We start from the raw sequence: 15,351 nt of genomic DNA, 5'->3' as shown, positions 1-15,351 counted from the left end.
GAAACGTAGTAGTTTATATATAGGCAATGTAATAAGTTTCTACGGCATGACTGCTAGTAGATGTTGAATATACGAAGGAGCACGGCAGACTGAGCATCAAATGGGTACAGCCGACCACTTGGTCCACATCGTTAATCCCAATCAACAACCTGCATACTCCCACGAGGCATATATTACAGAAGGAAGGGTAGCGGAGCCTTGTTCCAAAGGCTAGGTAATTATATCCTGCGTCGCACAAGAAGGACGGGCATCTTCATGCAAGGTAAGCAGAGGCTTGAGAGGCTTGAGAGGCTTGAGAGGCCTCAAAGCAAAGGTCTCCTCCGGCTGCAATCTACAGACCGCCTTTGCTAAACCACAGGTACTCTGAAGTCAAGCAAACAATCCCGCCTCGGAGAGATGGGTGGCCGAATCCGCCAAGACGGTTGGCTGCACGAAGGAATATGGGGAAAGTGAGCTGCCGATCCAAATTAATCTACGGAGCCTCTCATAAGCTGTCAATTGAACAGCCCATACGAACAGGTAGAACAAGTCATCGCAGATTGTGATCGGAGATGGGGGCCAGTATTAATAGCCTCTCAGAACCAATCTTGAACAAAACCCACCGGTCCACCCGGAGAGAATCATTTGTTTTCCCTCCGCCGATCCAAAAGTCCTTGGCCTCCAACAAAGGCAATTCCGCCGGCAGGGCATTTTCTACACTGCATTCACACAGAATGGCGGCTCGCTCACTAACAAAAGCCTCCGGCATGGGCCGACCCCCCGGCTAGCCTCATGCCCTATCGGGAAGGTCGCCTGAAAGTGGCAAAGGGCAGATAGAGTTGGCGAGCGGCGACACGGGGATCTTTTGAATTGGATTCACGGAGACCGGCAGCTAATGCGATGGACCAGGGGTATTTTGCTGGCATGCCGGAGAATGGCAAAAGTCCAAGTCCATTTTGTTTGTCTAGGAAGGGCTCTTTGTTCCGCCGGATAGGTTTGATGCGGGCTTACTCGTACTTGGGCTTTTAGGCAGGACGGGGCCTATTCCTCGTAGAGCCTTTTGCTGGGTTTTGCTCAAGGATCCTTTGTTTTCTGGGGCTGTGAAAAAAAGAACTTCTTTCGCAATCTGACCAATCCGATTTCGCCATTGTTCTGCAAATGGCTGATCGGGGATGCCAAGTTTGATGAATGAGCGGGAGATGGGATGCCGGCATTGTTCTCCTCTCGGCAGGAAGCCGAAGCAGAACTCTTTGTTATTGGTGACCAAAACCTGGCGGGCCAAAAAAAGGCGTCAGGTCAGGGATCCGTACCTGTCGTGCCGCCTAGGAACAGGCTCCATGATGCGGAACTTTTTGCCTGTTGGCAAGAGTAGCTAGGCGGGCACTTGTGTGATGTTACCTTGCGAATACAATAGTTCTTCAAGGATCTGTGGGGTACAGCCGGAATTAGAGAATTGAACAGAGGGGAGGAAGGGGTATATAAGTCGCGTCCTTGGACGTCTGCTTTCTTGAGAGGAGAGAGGGAGAGTTTGAGTCCAAGGTGCCCTCTTAGACCAAAATCCGTCAAGATGAGGTCCTCCACTTCCATCGTCGAGCTTCTTATGCTCGCGGGAACTGCTTCCGCCCTCGTGAACCTGGAGATGCGACCTCGCAAGCCCGAAGTCCCGGCCATCAAGTCCTTCACCCAGGCTGACGCCACTGGGCCTCAGCACGCCTTCTTTGAGCAGCTCATTGACCATGACCACCCTGAGCTGGGCACCTTTCAGCAGAGATACGCGTGGAACGGAGAGTTCTACAAGCCTGGAGGCCCCGTTATTCTGATGGGACCTAATGAGAGCGCTCTGGATGGCTACGAGAGATACACGACCAACGTGACTCTTCCTGGCGTCGCTGCTCAGGAACTCGGTGCCGGTGCCTTGATCATTGAGCACCGCTACTGGGGACAGAGCTCGCCTTACGACATCCTCTCCACTGAGAACATGCAGTACCTCACTCTGGAGCAGTCGGTCAAGGATCTCGTCTACTTTGCCGAAAACGTCGTCCTTCCTTTCGACCTGAACCGAACCAGCACCCCCGAGAAGGCTCCCTGGGTCCTCGTCGGCTGCTCTTACAGCGGTGCCCTCACGGCCTGGGTGCAGGATCTCGCTCCTGGAACCTTTTGGGCGTACTCGTGCTCCAGCCCCGTCGTCGAGGCCGTCGGCGAGCTGTGGCGGTACTTTGAACAGGTGAAGCTGGCGATGCCCAAGAACTGCTCTTCGGACTATGCCCAGGTTATCCAGCACGTGGACCAGGTGCTTCAGGGACACAGCGAGAAGGCCAAGCATGACTTGAAGACTCAGTTTGGCTTGGCTGATCTCGAGGATGCTGATTTCGGTGCTGCTTTGAACAATGGATTGTATACTTGGCAGAGCGTGCTGTTCTCGGATGCCGTCAACCCGCTGCTTGAGATGTGCGACTATGTCGAGGTAAGTGAAATAGACCTGGATTGTCTGTGAAATGATTTTTTTACTGATAGTTTGACAACAGAACCAATGGCCTGGCAGCACTGGCCCTGTTCCCGGAGCCAAGGGAGTTGGTCTGACCAAGGCTTTGGCTGGATACTCCAAGTGGTTCACCACCCAGAGCTTGCCTGGATGTAAGTTGTAGACCTCTGAACATCTTTTTGGATAGAATCTAACAATTGAGCAGCTTGTGCCGGTTATGGATACTGGTCCAACCCCAACGACACGTCTTGCTACAACACGTACAACGCATCGAGCCCCCTGTTCACTGATCTCACTGTTGGGAACAGCGCCAACCGTCAATGGAACTGGTTCCTCTGCAACGAGCCGTAAGTCTAGAAGCTAGTCACACATTGTAAAGAGAGCATATCATATTAACACCATCACAGCTTCAAGTGGTGGCAGGTCCGCGGCCAGGGCAACCTCGTCTCCCGCACTGTCAACGAGCCCTACTTCGAGCGCCAATGCGAGCTCTTCTTCCCCCGCGAGGGCAAATACACCTACGGCATCGCAAAGGGCGCCACCACCGACAAGGTCAACCACGTCACCGGCGGCTGGTTCAACGTCAACACCCACCGTCTGCAGTGGACCGCCGGAGAGTTTGATCCCTGGAGGCCTGCTACCGTCATGGCTACGAACCGGCCTGGCGGCCCGCTGCCTTCGACGGCCCAGCATCCCGTGCACATCGTTCCTGGAGCGGCGCACTGTGGAGATTTGTTGGTGAGGAACGCGAATGCGAATGAGGGTGTGAAGAAGGTGTTTGATGCTGAGGTTGCGAACATTGTGGCGTGGGCGAAGGAGTTTTATACGGAGAAGGGCAAGCCGCATTATTAAACGATGTGTATGATAAAGGATCTTGAGGACTTTGGATAAAACCTCAGATATATATTGATAATGATTACCCAATGAATTGATGTAAATTCACAGTGTACTTTCTATTCGTATGTACAATGCCGGGTCTAACATTAGCAAACGCCATGGCTAGGATCCAAGTTCTATACAAAGATGTGCACTCATCTCAGCATCACCAAATACCCGGAATGACTGCCCACCTCTTGCCAATCTTCTCCTCTCCAAACCTCTCAATATACCACTTCTTCCCATTTACCGCCCTCGGCAGCATCGAGAAAATCTCATTCACGAGAAACGCCCTCGCTGGAGCACATCCCCAGCCAGTAGCCATGTAAAACCCAAGCCATTCAACCCACTCGGACAAATAATGCGGATACAGCATGTACCGAAACAGTCCCGCCTGCGGAATCTGGTAGTGCTTCTCCACGCCGGCCGCGTTGTTGCCGCTCTTGTCGCCGGCCTGCTTACGGAGGCGTTCCTGACGTTTTTGCTCGCGACGACGGATCTCGCGCAGCTCTTCGTCGTGGAAGAAGTTTGATGAGAGGCCGAGATAGAAGATGCCGATGCCGATGATGAATTGTGGGATGGATGACACGGAGGACCAGGCTTCGGCGGTGGTTGGGCCGTAGGCGGAGAGCCAGGAGGAGATGCAGAGGGCGTTGCATAGCTGGAAGCCTATGGCGAGGGCCCAGACGCCGACGTGGATGGGGGACATGGATGGCTGGATGAGGGGGAAGAGGACAGCTCGGTAAGAGTAGTGGATGACCTGGGGTTGCGTGTTAGCATACACGTATGTATGTTTGCTCATCCTTGAAGAATCAGTGAAGAAAACATACGAATAGTCCACCAAGGACGCGATTCTGCCACGGCAAGTCATCGATTCCAGCTTTCTGCGGTAACGTGTTCATAACGTAGAGCAGCGTTAAAAATCCGGGACACTCCATCGTCATCCAGGCGAAGCGGCCGGGGAGGTTGAAGACGCTGCTGACAGACGTCTTGCCCATGCCGTACCATTTGATGATCCATTGCATTGATCCAATCTGTGATTTCCTCTCGCATTAGCATGTGACTTCTTATTCTCATTGACCATGTAGTGAGAAGTGAGACTTGCAATGGGATAGCCTATTTGCCAGCAACGAAGGAGAAGCTCATAATTCTCCCGTGAAGGCGGAAACAAGCCCTCAATCAGCGACATGGTGAATCCTGTTGAGCCAAACTCCAAATAATAACAATAACAATAGTAATCATGTACGAATATCAAATCATGGATCTCACAAAAGAGACACTCTATTAGTAGCGAATCGAAACCAAAAAAGCCACAATCTGAGTGGCTGCAGCTCAATGATGTCAACAATCAACAGTGACGAGACACTGCTGATTTCTGCCGCCAAACACCACCTTCCTAATGCTGTTGATATACTCATATAGGCTGCAATAAAAGTAACCCCGATAACTGCATGGTGTGCTGGCGCAATGGTAGCGCGTAGTCCTCCTATTGCTACCCGCAACAGGGAGATCCAGACTAAGGCTCAGGGTTCGAGTCCCTGGTACATCGAATCGCCATTGCAATTTTTTTGCCTTCTTTTGCATTGATATACAGCATGTAATGGGAATTTTACTTTTTGTTTGATTGGATGAAATATATGGCCTCGTTTATGCCATATTTGGAAGCAAATGCGCTTGTCCGCTTAGTAGAGATTCCAGTCGTTTGCCATGATTGGGAATACCATTCAAATCGTGCCGGGAGATAGAATAGGCGGCTTCTCAGACGATATATGACAATGATAACTTGATGATTGATAGTATGTATATCGTTAGAGAAAAAACGTAAGAATACTTGGTAAAACTATGAAATACAATTCTTGTTCGAGGATGAGAGGAAAAGAGCGTCCGTCATACAATCATCACGGCCAAAATACAACGCCTGCAAGGAAAATGCCCGCCTGCCCATCAATAAAAACGCCATTCCTGGCATGAGTAATGCCCCAACTTTATTCATGAATAGCTCCTTCTCATCATCTCGACATCACATTACCACACAGTCTCGGTCCGATCTGCCTGAACCCGCTGAAGCAGGCACTGCTGGCCTTCGAGCTCCTGGAACCGGGGCTCCGGGTCGGCGGCCTCGAGCTGCAGAAGCAGGCGGTCCGCTGCCAGTGTTCACACTCGATCGGGATACTTGTCTGCTTGCTGGGCTGCTTTCGTGGTGGTTGGGGTGCCCCGGAGGAGGGACGTATGCGGGAACCTGGGCAGCCTGTTCATACGAGGGCGGCGGCGGCTCATCCGAGTTATCAGGCGGTCGATTCACACCCTGTCTCCGAGGTGGGACAAGAGGCCGGACTTGCTGTGACACCGATCCCGAATTTGGCAGAGAGCGCTGTGAAGTCGAAGCAGAAACAGGGGCCACATTTGCACTGCTGTTTGCATTTGTGTTGATGCTGTTGGAGGTCCGTCGCGGCGAGGCGAGGGATTGGCTACCGCTAGCTGTTGCTCCAGAGTTGCGCCTTGGGCCGTTGTTGACTCCGGCGTTGCCTCCACCAGGGCGGCTGACGGGTATGGGCAAATGAGCTTGCTCAATGTATTGCTCCGACAGCGTCCGTTCACGCTTCCGGCGTGCCTGCTCCTCACGGTGTTTCTGATCCTCTTCCTCTTGCAGCTGTAGAGCGAGAGCCAAATCTCGATCTTCTTGTTCGGTGGTAGAGCTTGGCTGCCCTACTTCCTCTTGATGCGGAGCCTCCTTCGTCTTGCCACGCTTGTTGCTGACAGTCGTCCAAGTGCCACCGCCTTGGTCTGTTCCGTAATCGCCAGCTCCGGTGCTCGATCCAGTGGTCGCATCGCCGCTTACAAGCCGGAAATCACCGGAAAGGAATTGGTTCAATTCACCATTGACATCCCGCAGACTTTCCCACACGATTTCGTCATGACTTCGGAAACCGGCGTCCGTCACAAGTGTGAGGAGTTGCCGAGTGTGTGGGTGGCAATATAGCGTTGAAAAGTGGTCATTGCGGAAGAGAATGGCAAATGTGCCCGGCCGTATTGCCTTTTCAATCACTTCAATACCCCAGGGCGTCAGTTGTGTAGCTGACTCGTTTAGGAATATCTTGATGGTGATGATGTCTTGGTATAGATCCTGCTCTGCTTCAGTCAGGCCCTCCTCGGATGTAGCTAGTTTGTCTTCCAACTCCTCTTCGCGGAAGAGTAGATTCTGTACGTCTTCGTAAGAGGCAGCGTGCCTTTCCATGGAAGCGCAGACGACATCATCATGTGGTGGCAACCATCCATGGATCAAGGGGATGGAAAAAGTGGCATAGAGGCCCATCTCAGCCGTGTTCTCAAAAGTTCCGGGAATGTACTTTCGCCGCTCAAGAGGATGGAGCTCCGTGAGTGAAGTATGCTCGTATGCGGCGATCACCTCCGGAGTGGGGATGAACCGCGGGTTGACATTCATGCCTGTGTGGAGACTCTGGAGGAATGAGTAGAGCTCTGAGACATCCGGCAGCGAATCTTCTGACGATGTTCTTCGAGGGGACATGAGCTCATCAAAAACAGCATCCAGCAGCAAGCTCAAGCTGACTTGCTCCCGCGAGCGCAGGACCTGCACCAGCGCCGTCTCACCAATCTCCTCGGGCGTCGTCAAAGTAAGTGCGTTAACCAAAGCGACTAGTGGGCAAGGGCCATTCTCATTCTGGATCAATATGGGAGATACGCGGGGATTGTTGGAGGCGCTGGGATCATGCCATCGGATATTCTTGACTTGGTACGTCTCGGCTTTGCCGTCAACTGGTGGGCGTGACGGCGTCCATCGTACCTGACTTCCCGAAAGCCGGGGAGGCAAAGCGGGCTTTTCGTCAAGCGCATCTGTCGAGGAGTCTTCCTGTGGCTGTCTCTGTGGTGAGCTCGAAGGCTCTGAGTCTATCAGGCTCCAATCGTCTATCGGGGCCGCTTGTGCCGCGGGAATGTCGGATGCCTTGCCCTTGCCTTTGGCCGGATCCAAAGAGCCCAAGTCGTCCCAGACTTGCTGCTCACGCATGAGGTCATCTGGTATTGCAGCATTCTGTGGTGGGGAGGCTGGATTGCCATGCTCGCTCGGGAACTCATCATCCCAGGCTGAGCCTTTGGAGTGCAGAGAGATGAGATCCGCAGACTTGGGGGAGATGGGCTCTTTGGCGGGTGGCTCTGGTGTGAAACGAGCCCAGGGATCAATTTCTGACCCGCCGGGTGAGATTGCAATGGGCAACTCAGTTCCATGCAGAGGAGATTGAGTACCAATGGGCGGCTGCCATGGGTTCTGAATGCTTGTCTCTTCCAGGCTCAAGTTGGACAGCGAGGCGGTTGGCGGCTGCAGCGTGATTGGAGGAGCTTGGAGGTTTGTGTCTGAGGGTGTCTGGGAAGGGGTCTGTTTCTTCAGGAATGGATTCGTCTCTGCCCGGTGTGCGCCCGGCCGGAGAGCATCGGGGACCTGATCGGGCAGATTCAGGTCTAACGGCAGGTTTCGAGCCTCGTTCCACACGCTGTCTTCGTCATCCGGCGAGCCGAAGGCCACTTCCGCACCTCCACCAGGTCGCAATGACGCAGGGATATATTGTCGAGGGATGGAGTCCTCTGTGTCACCGGCTGGGCGCTGAGAAGCCACATCTTCCCAAGCACCCGCTGTCTGCTCGTCCGTCCAGTCGTTACTCGTGGGCTGTTGCGGCCTATGCGGAGCAGCTTCGGCGTTGCTGGGAGGCTGATGGATATACATGCTTGATGGAGATGAATCTAACGGAACAGAAGAAGCTTAATTTCGTATTCTTCAAGCTATGCCGGTTTGTTTGTGAATCAATAAGCGATCGTAAGGAGAGGCCAAGCCGTCGATTGTAGGAATCAAGATGAAGATGGAATCGGGTGGGGAGATTTGAGATGTCGTCACTGAATCGGCGATCAAGAACATCAGCGCATGATGGCGGAGGAGCAAAAGCAAACAAACACCGCTGGGAGGTGATGATGGGAGATGCAAGTAATTGCAGGTATTTGGAATCAAGCCAGATAAGAGAGAGAATTCTTGTTTGTTTGGGTGTCGAGTGGAAAGTCAAGAGCAAAGAGGCGTTGACAGGCACAGTGACATGATGCGGGTATCTTGGGAAACTTTGGGGACCAGCTGTGGCGGTGCACGCGTGGATGGGCTGCCGTGGTACCGTAGACGAAGTACGTATGCCTGCTGATTGCGGTATAGCGGGCGCTGGGAGTGACGCACCAGCAATCATCAGCCACGCAATGCACGGCATCGGACGGAGGGGCTGAAGTGGCGATTCCCCGTGTGTTCTTTTGTTTGTGTACTTGTGTACTTGTGTACTTGTGCTTTTGAGTACCTCTCCAGGGAATACGAGACGAGGCTGAATAGACAGATTGTAATTTATGGATAAAATGACGAGTAGTATTTGATGAATCAAGTGGGCACCACATGTGCAAAAGCTTGAAATCCCATGCAACTTTGCGGTGTATCCCCCATACGATACTCGTACCTAACGGATCCTTTATCCGCAAAACTCTCGGCACAGCCACAGCTCCGTCAGTGACTTTGCAGTGCGAAGCCTGGAGAGCTTAGGTACCAACAGCTACAGCTACAGCACAGGTACCAGGTATGATGCAAACAAGTCACCACCGCGACACCAACAATCACTCACGTCTTAAGCTTGTCCTAGCCTCACTCGTGATAATTTATTCCAAAGGATACGATGCGTCTTTGCCCAGATCCTTGTTAGACCGCCCAAGTGAGGCGAGATAAATAAGAGGCTTGCCTATCAAAACTTTGCTTAATGTGCTTACATTGGTCCAACATGGATTGCTGAGCCTCCTCTGAACTGGAAATCCTGTGAAACTCCCTACCTAGGCAGCCTGTGTCACTCTACATCGTCTACTATCAAGACAACTCTCGACATATTTGTATTTATACGATGCCAATGGATCTAACCAGCATCATTTTACTCCATAGTTGCCTCACAAGTAGGGATCGTTGGCCTTCTTTGGACCAGTTCCGAGACAAGCATACAAACATCCAATAAAATCATCGATAACTGAGACACGGAAGCGGATTTCTTCTATCTCAGTACGCTTTGACCCCTTTTCTATGCATTATAAATACATATGGTGTCTGGCGGTCAAATTTCGCTCCCATAAACATTTCTTCTACAGCTTATGGCATCGTTCATCCTCCACCTGGGTTTCAACGAATGTTTTTCCAGAGAACTCCTCTTTAGTAACTCTGTAAAATGGAGCAATATGATGGACTGGTTACATTTTTCCCAGATTCTAAATTTCTTCTTAATCAATCCTTTCAGACCGATAGCGACCGCGTCTGGGAATGGTATGCTACAAGTAATAAATTCTTATACGTGCAAAGTGGCTTGAATAAACTACCGACCACGAACCGCCTCATTCTAGGCACGACAGTAAATTCCAACGATGATTCTGAAATCTTGCCATACCCTTCTATTCTCAATCTATACGCAGGTGGCTGTAAAAACTCCCGGACTGGTGAAGTAAACTGCACAGCGGCCTGTGGAGATGTCAAGTTACTTTTTCAGGACTGGCAGACGCGGTGGAACTGTTTGACTCTGGCAAACATGGCGATCAACAAGCCACACCCTCACCATTTCAATGACACGAATAACGTCGGCGACACAGCCAAGGCCTTGGATCATCTAGCAGTCACTAATCTAATCGAGTTCGATGCTGTTGGAGTTTTGAAAAGGTTTCATGACTGTGCGGGTGAGAGCTGGTTAAAAGAGGAACCAATCAGAAACTTCTCGACTTTCGCCAACTCATCCCACTCTCCAGACTTGCGCCGTTGGGGTACCTATATTTCTCAAGTTTGCCGCTTTAAAAGTGAATCGCAAAATGATAATGATCTTGCTGGGCCCGGTGTGAGTCAACTTCGTCTTACAAGTGTATTCTACGTTTCACAAGTATGTCCAAGATAACTAACCGTAACACCCAGGTGATTGCTTCATATTTCGTCTTAATTTTGCTTGTCTTCTATGCTTGGGCGTGCATCCGCATCCTTCATATGGCAAGAAGCATTGACTCGCTAGCGAGGTTGACAATCTATGGGGGGAAAATCTACTCCTTAATCACCTTTCAACGCTCTCGTTTGGCAAAGCGCCTTAAACACTCGACGAGCGTATTCGTCATCGAAATTCAGGAAGCCCAGTGCTTCTTCATCCTTGCCATACAAATCGGCCTTATCTACGCTAATATTCGACCAACTGAGGATTTTGGGACAGACGACTGGAGCGGTGTAATACGCAGTCGCACTACCATGAACCACCTTACTGTCATTGCGGCTCTAACTCTTCTCTTGAACCAAGTAACGCTCCATCAGTTGCAACTGGATTCCCTTTACTCATTTGCGTTATGCACTACGGTTTTTATCATGTCCTACGGGGCTTCTACGGCTTCAATATTGGAAAACATGGATATTGACACCATCTACCGCATGTCTGCGGACGGCGATAACGAGAAATGCGGCGGATTCGCTAGTTTGGATGACCTTTGTGACGGTCCCTACTTTATTGGAACGCTATACGAATTCACGCCTAGATTTGTTATGAAAATATGCTTCACAGGATTATGTCTTCTTTGGGCCAAGAAAATATGGAAAGAAGCTGCAGGAACTCTATGGCTAAGGAATTATGCAGAAAAAGTCTCTGGGAGAGAGTCTTTGATGCTGCTATATGTGATACAACTGGGCCGTTTCTTGACCGACACGTTTCTTTTTGCTTTTGAGATTATCATTGTCGTCCACATGTGGTCGAATTTCTTTATGTTATTTGGAATTTGGGATGATGTTGGTAGTTTCGACGAGATGAACGACTGGCCAATTGGACAGGTGATTTCGGCGTTAGTTTGGGCGCCGGTAGTTTCGAAATACGTTTACCTCCTCATCTGTGAGTTATTCTTTGTGTGTTCAATATGCGATACACAAAACTCCATCATTTACTTGATGCTGACCAATCATTTATTGAATTCTAGTTGGGGTTGAGAGGGCATTCTCAATCCGAATTTCTCAGGCTTTTGCTGTCGTCAGAAAACCGAGACAGCCAAGCGATCAGGAACATCAAACGGATGAATCTTGACTGTCTTACGTCAGGGGTCACTCATGCATAAACAGATGGTGCTAGCTGTGGATGACCGATAGAATCACGATAGGGAACAGGGAATATGCAAACAGTATGGAGACGATATTTGGGATGTTCTTCAAGAATTTAATTTAATCACAATACTAGATCTTTTGAGAAATCTAAACTTGCACTGTTGAAATTGCAAAAGGGCCGAAAGCAAGGGGGCTGTTGAGGCCTATATATCATTAATTTCATCATGCACCCCTGGACCTACAGTTATATGCCTAATCTCTCGCTGGCCAGCTTGGCGCCTTTAACACGACTCGAGATCTTTTGGAATGCAATGTCCCTGGCAAAATCTGGACTACCATGACTAGGCTTGTCGTCGATAGAGAACGGGGAGAAGCCTATTAACATCAATCCACATTAGTCGAGTGTAAGCGAGAACCTATTCATGGATAGAGATGAATCTCACCGCAATCATCTGTTGCTCCTAGTTGGTCGACGGGAATATATTTGCTTGCAAGCATCAACTGCTCGGCAATTTGCTCTGGGTCTTCTATAGCAGGGTTGAGAGTGTTGATGACTCCAATGAAAGCAACCTAGTTGAAGAGATTAGCGTCAGGTCATTGTACTAGTGTTTTTAAAGGCATAAGTAATTCACCTGCTTGATACCGTTGGCATCCCTGCGAATATGTTGCCCAATCGATTTATACACAGCCTCTTTGTTCTTCTCAGACGAGAGCTCGATCAAAAAGTAGCCCGCATGGATCTGGAAAAGTGACGGTAATAGCTTGCTGTAATCGACATCCATTGAGTGCACAGAGTCGCAGTCGCCACCGGGGCAGGTGTGTAGACCAATGTTGACTCGCTCTTCGGGAGTGAAGCGATCAAGGACTCTGTATATATGTCAGAAAGTCTTTTGCATTTTCTCTTTCATTTATACATACTGGTTGATCAATTTGACGAATGTTTCGAGAAGCTCGGCGTTTGTCCAAGGATTCCTAGGGTCGTGCTTCAAAGCGAGGCGACCTAATGGATAGTATAATGTCAGTCGTTTGGCCACTATTGAGCAATAAGAGCGTTTGTACCTTCTGTGAAGTCAATTGAGACTCTTTTTGCACCTGTTTCAAAGCATCCTCGAATATCCTTTTCGCACTACAATTGGTGCCTTAGTATTTTGCATCATGCGAAATGGAAAGGCCATATTTTGCTAGCTTACCTCATTAACCAAGTCTTTGATAAACTCCTCGCGGGTGTAGCCTTCGAGTTCGCTCTGGAGGGGATATAGAAGATACATCATACTCGGCGCAATGACGGCCTGCTTCATTGGATGAGATGCATAGGGTTTGGACTGTTTGAGGTTCTGCCACGCATAAGTCGCGTATCTGGTTCATAATAATTAGCAGCGCTTCAATTGCCTTGAACATGCAAGACAAACGCACTTGAAAGGTCCTTTGACGAGACGTGGCAGCTGGCGGTGATGGCCATCATCAAAAATAGCCTGCAGAGCCGGATATCAGCTATGTTCTGCTGTTCAGCTCTCAAGAAACCCTACAAAGAATTGACCATCGGCGACAAAGTTGCTAGGCAGACCTGCGCCCTTGAGAGTCCTGTAATCATGTCTTGTAAGAAACACTATTTTGCAAGCAAGTTCATTTGTCGCCAATACTCACTCCACAATTGGATATGTCGCGAAACTAAAATCTCACATCAGTAACTCTCCGAATCGATGAGATGGACGCTTTTTCAACTCACGAGCTGGCACGCTGCTCTCCGTCCGTTACATAGGTTTCTCCAGCAGCCTCCATTCTCTCCACGGAGTCTTTGGCGGCCTTGTCCTGGGCTGCGACAAGGGCATCGTGGGTAATTTTTCCAGCGTCATACTCGGCGAAAGCCTGCTGTAGGTCTATTTCTCTGGTTAGTCAAAACTTTGCTCGGGGCTCAAACACTATCAGAATATCTTACAGGTTGGGCGAGGCAATGAGCCTACGACTTCAGTTGGAATAGGCATTTTGTTATACAATTGTGTCTTCTTTCAACGAGAAATCACAATGACAGTTTTTGTATTTAATATCGGTGGTAAACGCGAAAAAGGTATGGAATTTAGCAGATCTCCAACCCTTTATAACCGCCGAAGATTTTGACAGGTTGAGCCAACCCCGCATCAGCAACGTCAGATCTTGCCAGGGTGGAAATTTGTCTCGGGGATGAATTGCATATAGGGATCCATTTTGTGGCACAAGAGAGACGAATGAGCTTGTCATTAGTGAGTGACAACTAATCCGTTCTGCTGTGGAAAAGTCCGGAAAAGTAAATATACTTTAGGTCCGCCAAGACATGAGTTCGCGAGCTCAGCGGACAAATTAACTTTGCCTAGTTAACGGGAGATCTTCAGCTGCAGAGATGTCTTGCCTAAATATGCTGAGAATTCCAGATGAAAAGAAAGGATGATACTGCTTGTGGTTTCGCAGTTAGGAACTTCTGTGGACAAGAGCTTTACTCTCGGAATATCCACCGTTGCAGCGTGGGGTTGGTAACATGTCAGCTTGGCAATGGATTGACCAATAGTCAGTGCTTCTGCAACTCTTGATTAACCCTACTAAAGCTATCAAATGCTGGAACCGAATTAGCGCATAGTATCGGAGTTCAACGGGGTTTTCGATTCAGTCTATTGTAGAGAGATTTGAGTAACAGTCACCGCTAAAATTTAACCCCCGTGTATCAATGGCCATGTGAGTATCCGCAGTCTTGCAAATCCGCATTATTTCGGGGGATTAGAAACTCAACTCGCTCATATTATCGAAGTTGACATCTTTCTTCACTGCTGTCTATGCTCAGTACAAATGGTGAAAAAGTAATCATGCTTAGCCAACGTTTCACATTACAGGATGCCGCACCATCAGTCCATATACAATTCTGTCCTATGCGTTATTCTGTCATATGTCCCACTTTGATCTCGTATAAGTTGAATATAATATCGCTCAGTTTCTTCCGCCATGGTACCTATGTGACTTATCATATCTTTTAAAAATTAGCTCTTACTCCTTGTGTCTACTATTGGTTATAGCGCTGGTCTTGGAAAGTTTTCTCCTCACACAGAAGCTTTCAGCCTAAGAGCTAACCAATGCTTGAAGTTGGTTTCGCAATTCAATATAGATATAGAGTACGTGCATTCGATGATAATCCGTTCCACGGATTGAAGCGAAATTCGCTGCTGTTGTAGCTAAAATAAACTACCTAGCACACGGTACTATTTTAAGCAGCCTCAGCTGTTGAATGCAGTCTCTATGGGCTCAGTGTCTTTCAACACCCTTTTTAGCTCAATGGCCACAGATCTGGTTGCTGGCAGCTGTGCACTTTTGGCATACAGAATGTGGCCTAAACTCCGTCTTCATTCTTTGTCGACGACTGGCTATTTAGGCAGTCTGAAAGAGTGTGATGAAGTAAATTATATTTCCAATCGTCTTTGAAGCCTTACTCTAACAGTTGTGATCCTACCCTGGTGGCTCATGGTTGAGCAGCTGAGTTGAGGTGGCCCTCCTGCTTTGATCAGTTTTTCGATCGTCTCTTCGTTCGAAGGTACAATCCTTTTTTATTTGTGTTGGTCTGTTGTACCATTGCAAGCCATAGGACAGGTAGTAACCTCTGTATCCCTAAGCTCAGGACCTTTTCCCAATTCTGCTCTATCAAAAGCTGGTGTAAGAGTTGACGGATCGTCTATATTCGCACAGATGACTTCAACTCCACTGGAGGCTGAATCTAGAGCTTTGGTACTTGATGCATTGTAGGTGAGGGTACGAACACGCCAGCAGGGCTCTGATAAAAACGTAGATACCACAGAACCGCACTGGTTGCCAGCGGCGCCAACAACGACGATGAGCTTTCCGGAAGACATGTTATGCTTAGATAAATCGTGAT

The 15,351-nt window shown here is 49.3% G+C and overlaps 6 protein-coding genes and 1 non-coding gene across 7 annotated transcripts; 3 read left to right on the top strand and 4 right to left on the bottom strand.

Moving 5' to 3' along the window:
* Positions 1-1,618: 1,618 nt before the first annotated feature.
* M431DRAFT_97128 (hypothetical protein) lies at positions 1,619-3,313 on the top strand (the record flags this gene model as incomplete). The annotated part of the gene is made up of 4 exons (XM_024924903.1): positions 1,619-2,443; positions 2,505-2,613; positions 2,667-2,808; positions 2,869-3,313. 4 exons carry the CDS (start codon positions 1,619-1,621, stop codon positions 3,311-3,313), a joined length of 1,521 nt encoding a protein of 506 aa, XP_024769297.1.
* A 190-nt stretch (positions 3,314-3,503) lies between these two features.
* Positions 3,504-4,526, bottom strand: M431DRAFT_500088 (hypothetical protein; the record flags this gene model as incomplete). Its single annotated transcript, XM_024917885.1, has 3 exons — positions 3,504-4,097; positions 4,168-4,371; positions 4,443-4,526. The coding sequence occupies 3 exons, from the start codon at positions 4,524-4,526 to the stop codon at positions 3,504-3,506; spliced, it is 882 nt and encodes a 293-aa protein (XP_024769296.1).
* Positions 4,527-4,790: 264 nt separating this feature from the next.
* Positions 4,791-4,886, top strand: M431DRAFT_t184. Its single transcript has one exon. It is a non-coding gene; the product is annotated as a tRNA-Arg (tRNA).
* A 98-nt stretch (positions 4,887-4,984) lies between these two features.
* M431DRAFT_512767 (hypothetical protein) lies at positions 4,985-8,566 on the bottom strand. The gene has a single exon (XM_024919903.1). It carries the CDS (start codon positions 8,070-8,072, stop codon positions 5,358-5,360), a length of 2,715 nt encoding a protein of 904 aa, XP_024769295.1. The 5' UTR covers positions 8,073-8,566; the 3' UTR covers positions 4,985-5,357.
* Positions 8,567-9,579: 1,013 nt separating this feature from the next.
* M431DRAFT_125958 (hypothetical protein) lies at positions 9,580-11,484 on the top strand (the record flags this gene model as incomplete). Its single annotated transcript, XM_024912262.1, has 3 exons — positions 9,580-10,233; positions 10,308-11,256; positions 11,342-11,484. The coding sequence occupies 3 exons, from the start codon at positions 9,580-9,582 to the stop codon at positions 11,443-11,445; spliced, it is 1,707 nt and encodes a 568-aa protein (XP_024769294.1). The 3' UTR covers positions 11,446-11,484.
* A 222-nt stretch (positions 11,485-11,706) lies between these two features.
* M431DRAFT_486614 (hypothetical protein) lies at positions 11,707-13,444 on the bottom strand (the record flags this gene model as incomplete). The annotated part of the gene is made up of 11 exons (XM_024916406.1): positions 11,707-11,837; positions 11,906-12,032; positions 12,095-12,329; positions 12,381-12,462; positions 12,522-12,588; positions 12,653-12,818; positions 12,876-12,934; positions 12,989-13,043; positions 13,107-13,130; positions 13,189-13,339; positions 13,399-13,444. 11 exons carry the CDS (start codon positions 13,442-13,444, stop codon positions 11,707-11,709), a joined length of 1,143 nt encoding a protein of 380 aa, XP_024769293.1.
* Positions 13,445-15,025: 1,581 nt separating this feature from the next.
* On the bottom strand, positions 15,026-15,328 carry M431DRAFT_486613 (hypothetical protein; the record flags this gene model as incomplete). Its single annotated transcript, XM_024916405.1, has 1 exon — positions 15,026-15,328. One exon carries the CDS (start codon positions 15,326-15,328, stop codon positions 15,026-15,028), a length of 303 nt encoding a protein of 100 aa, XP_024769292.1.
* Positions 15,329-15,351: the final 23 nt, after the last annotated feature.

The sequence above is a fragment of the Trichoderma harzianum genome (genome assembly GCF_003025095.1).
Source record: "Trichoderma harzianum CBS 226.95 unplaced genomic scaffold M431scaffold_17, whole genome shotgun sequence".
Classification (NCBI taxonomy): domain Eukaryota; kingdom Fungi; phylum Ascomycota; class Sordariomycetes; order Hypocreales; family Hypocreaceae; genus Trichoderma; species Trichoderma harzianum.
The sequence above is the reverse complement of the archived record's forward strand: the minus strand, read 5'-3'. Positions and strand labels throughout refer to the sequence as shown.

What these genes read in the sequence shown, in the direction of transcription:
- M431DRAFT_512767 (XM_024919903.1), bottom strand. Translation starts at nt 8,072, where the DNA reads ATGTATATCCATCAGCCTCCCAGCAACGCCGAAGCTGCTCCGCATAGG.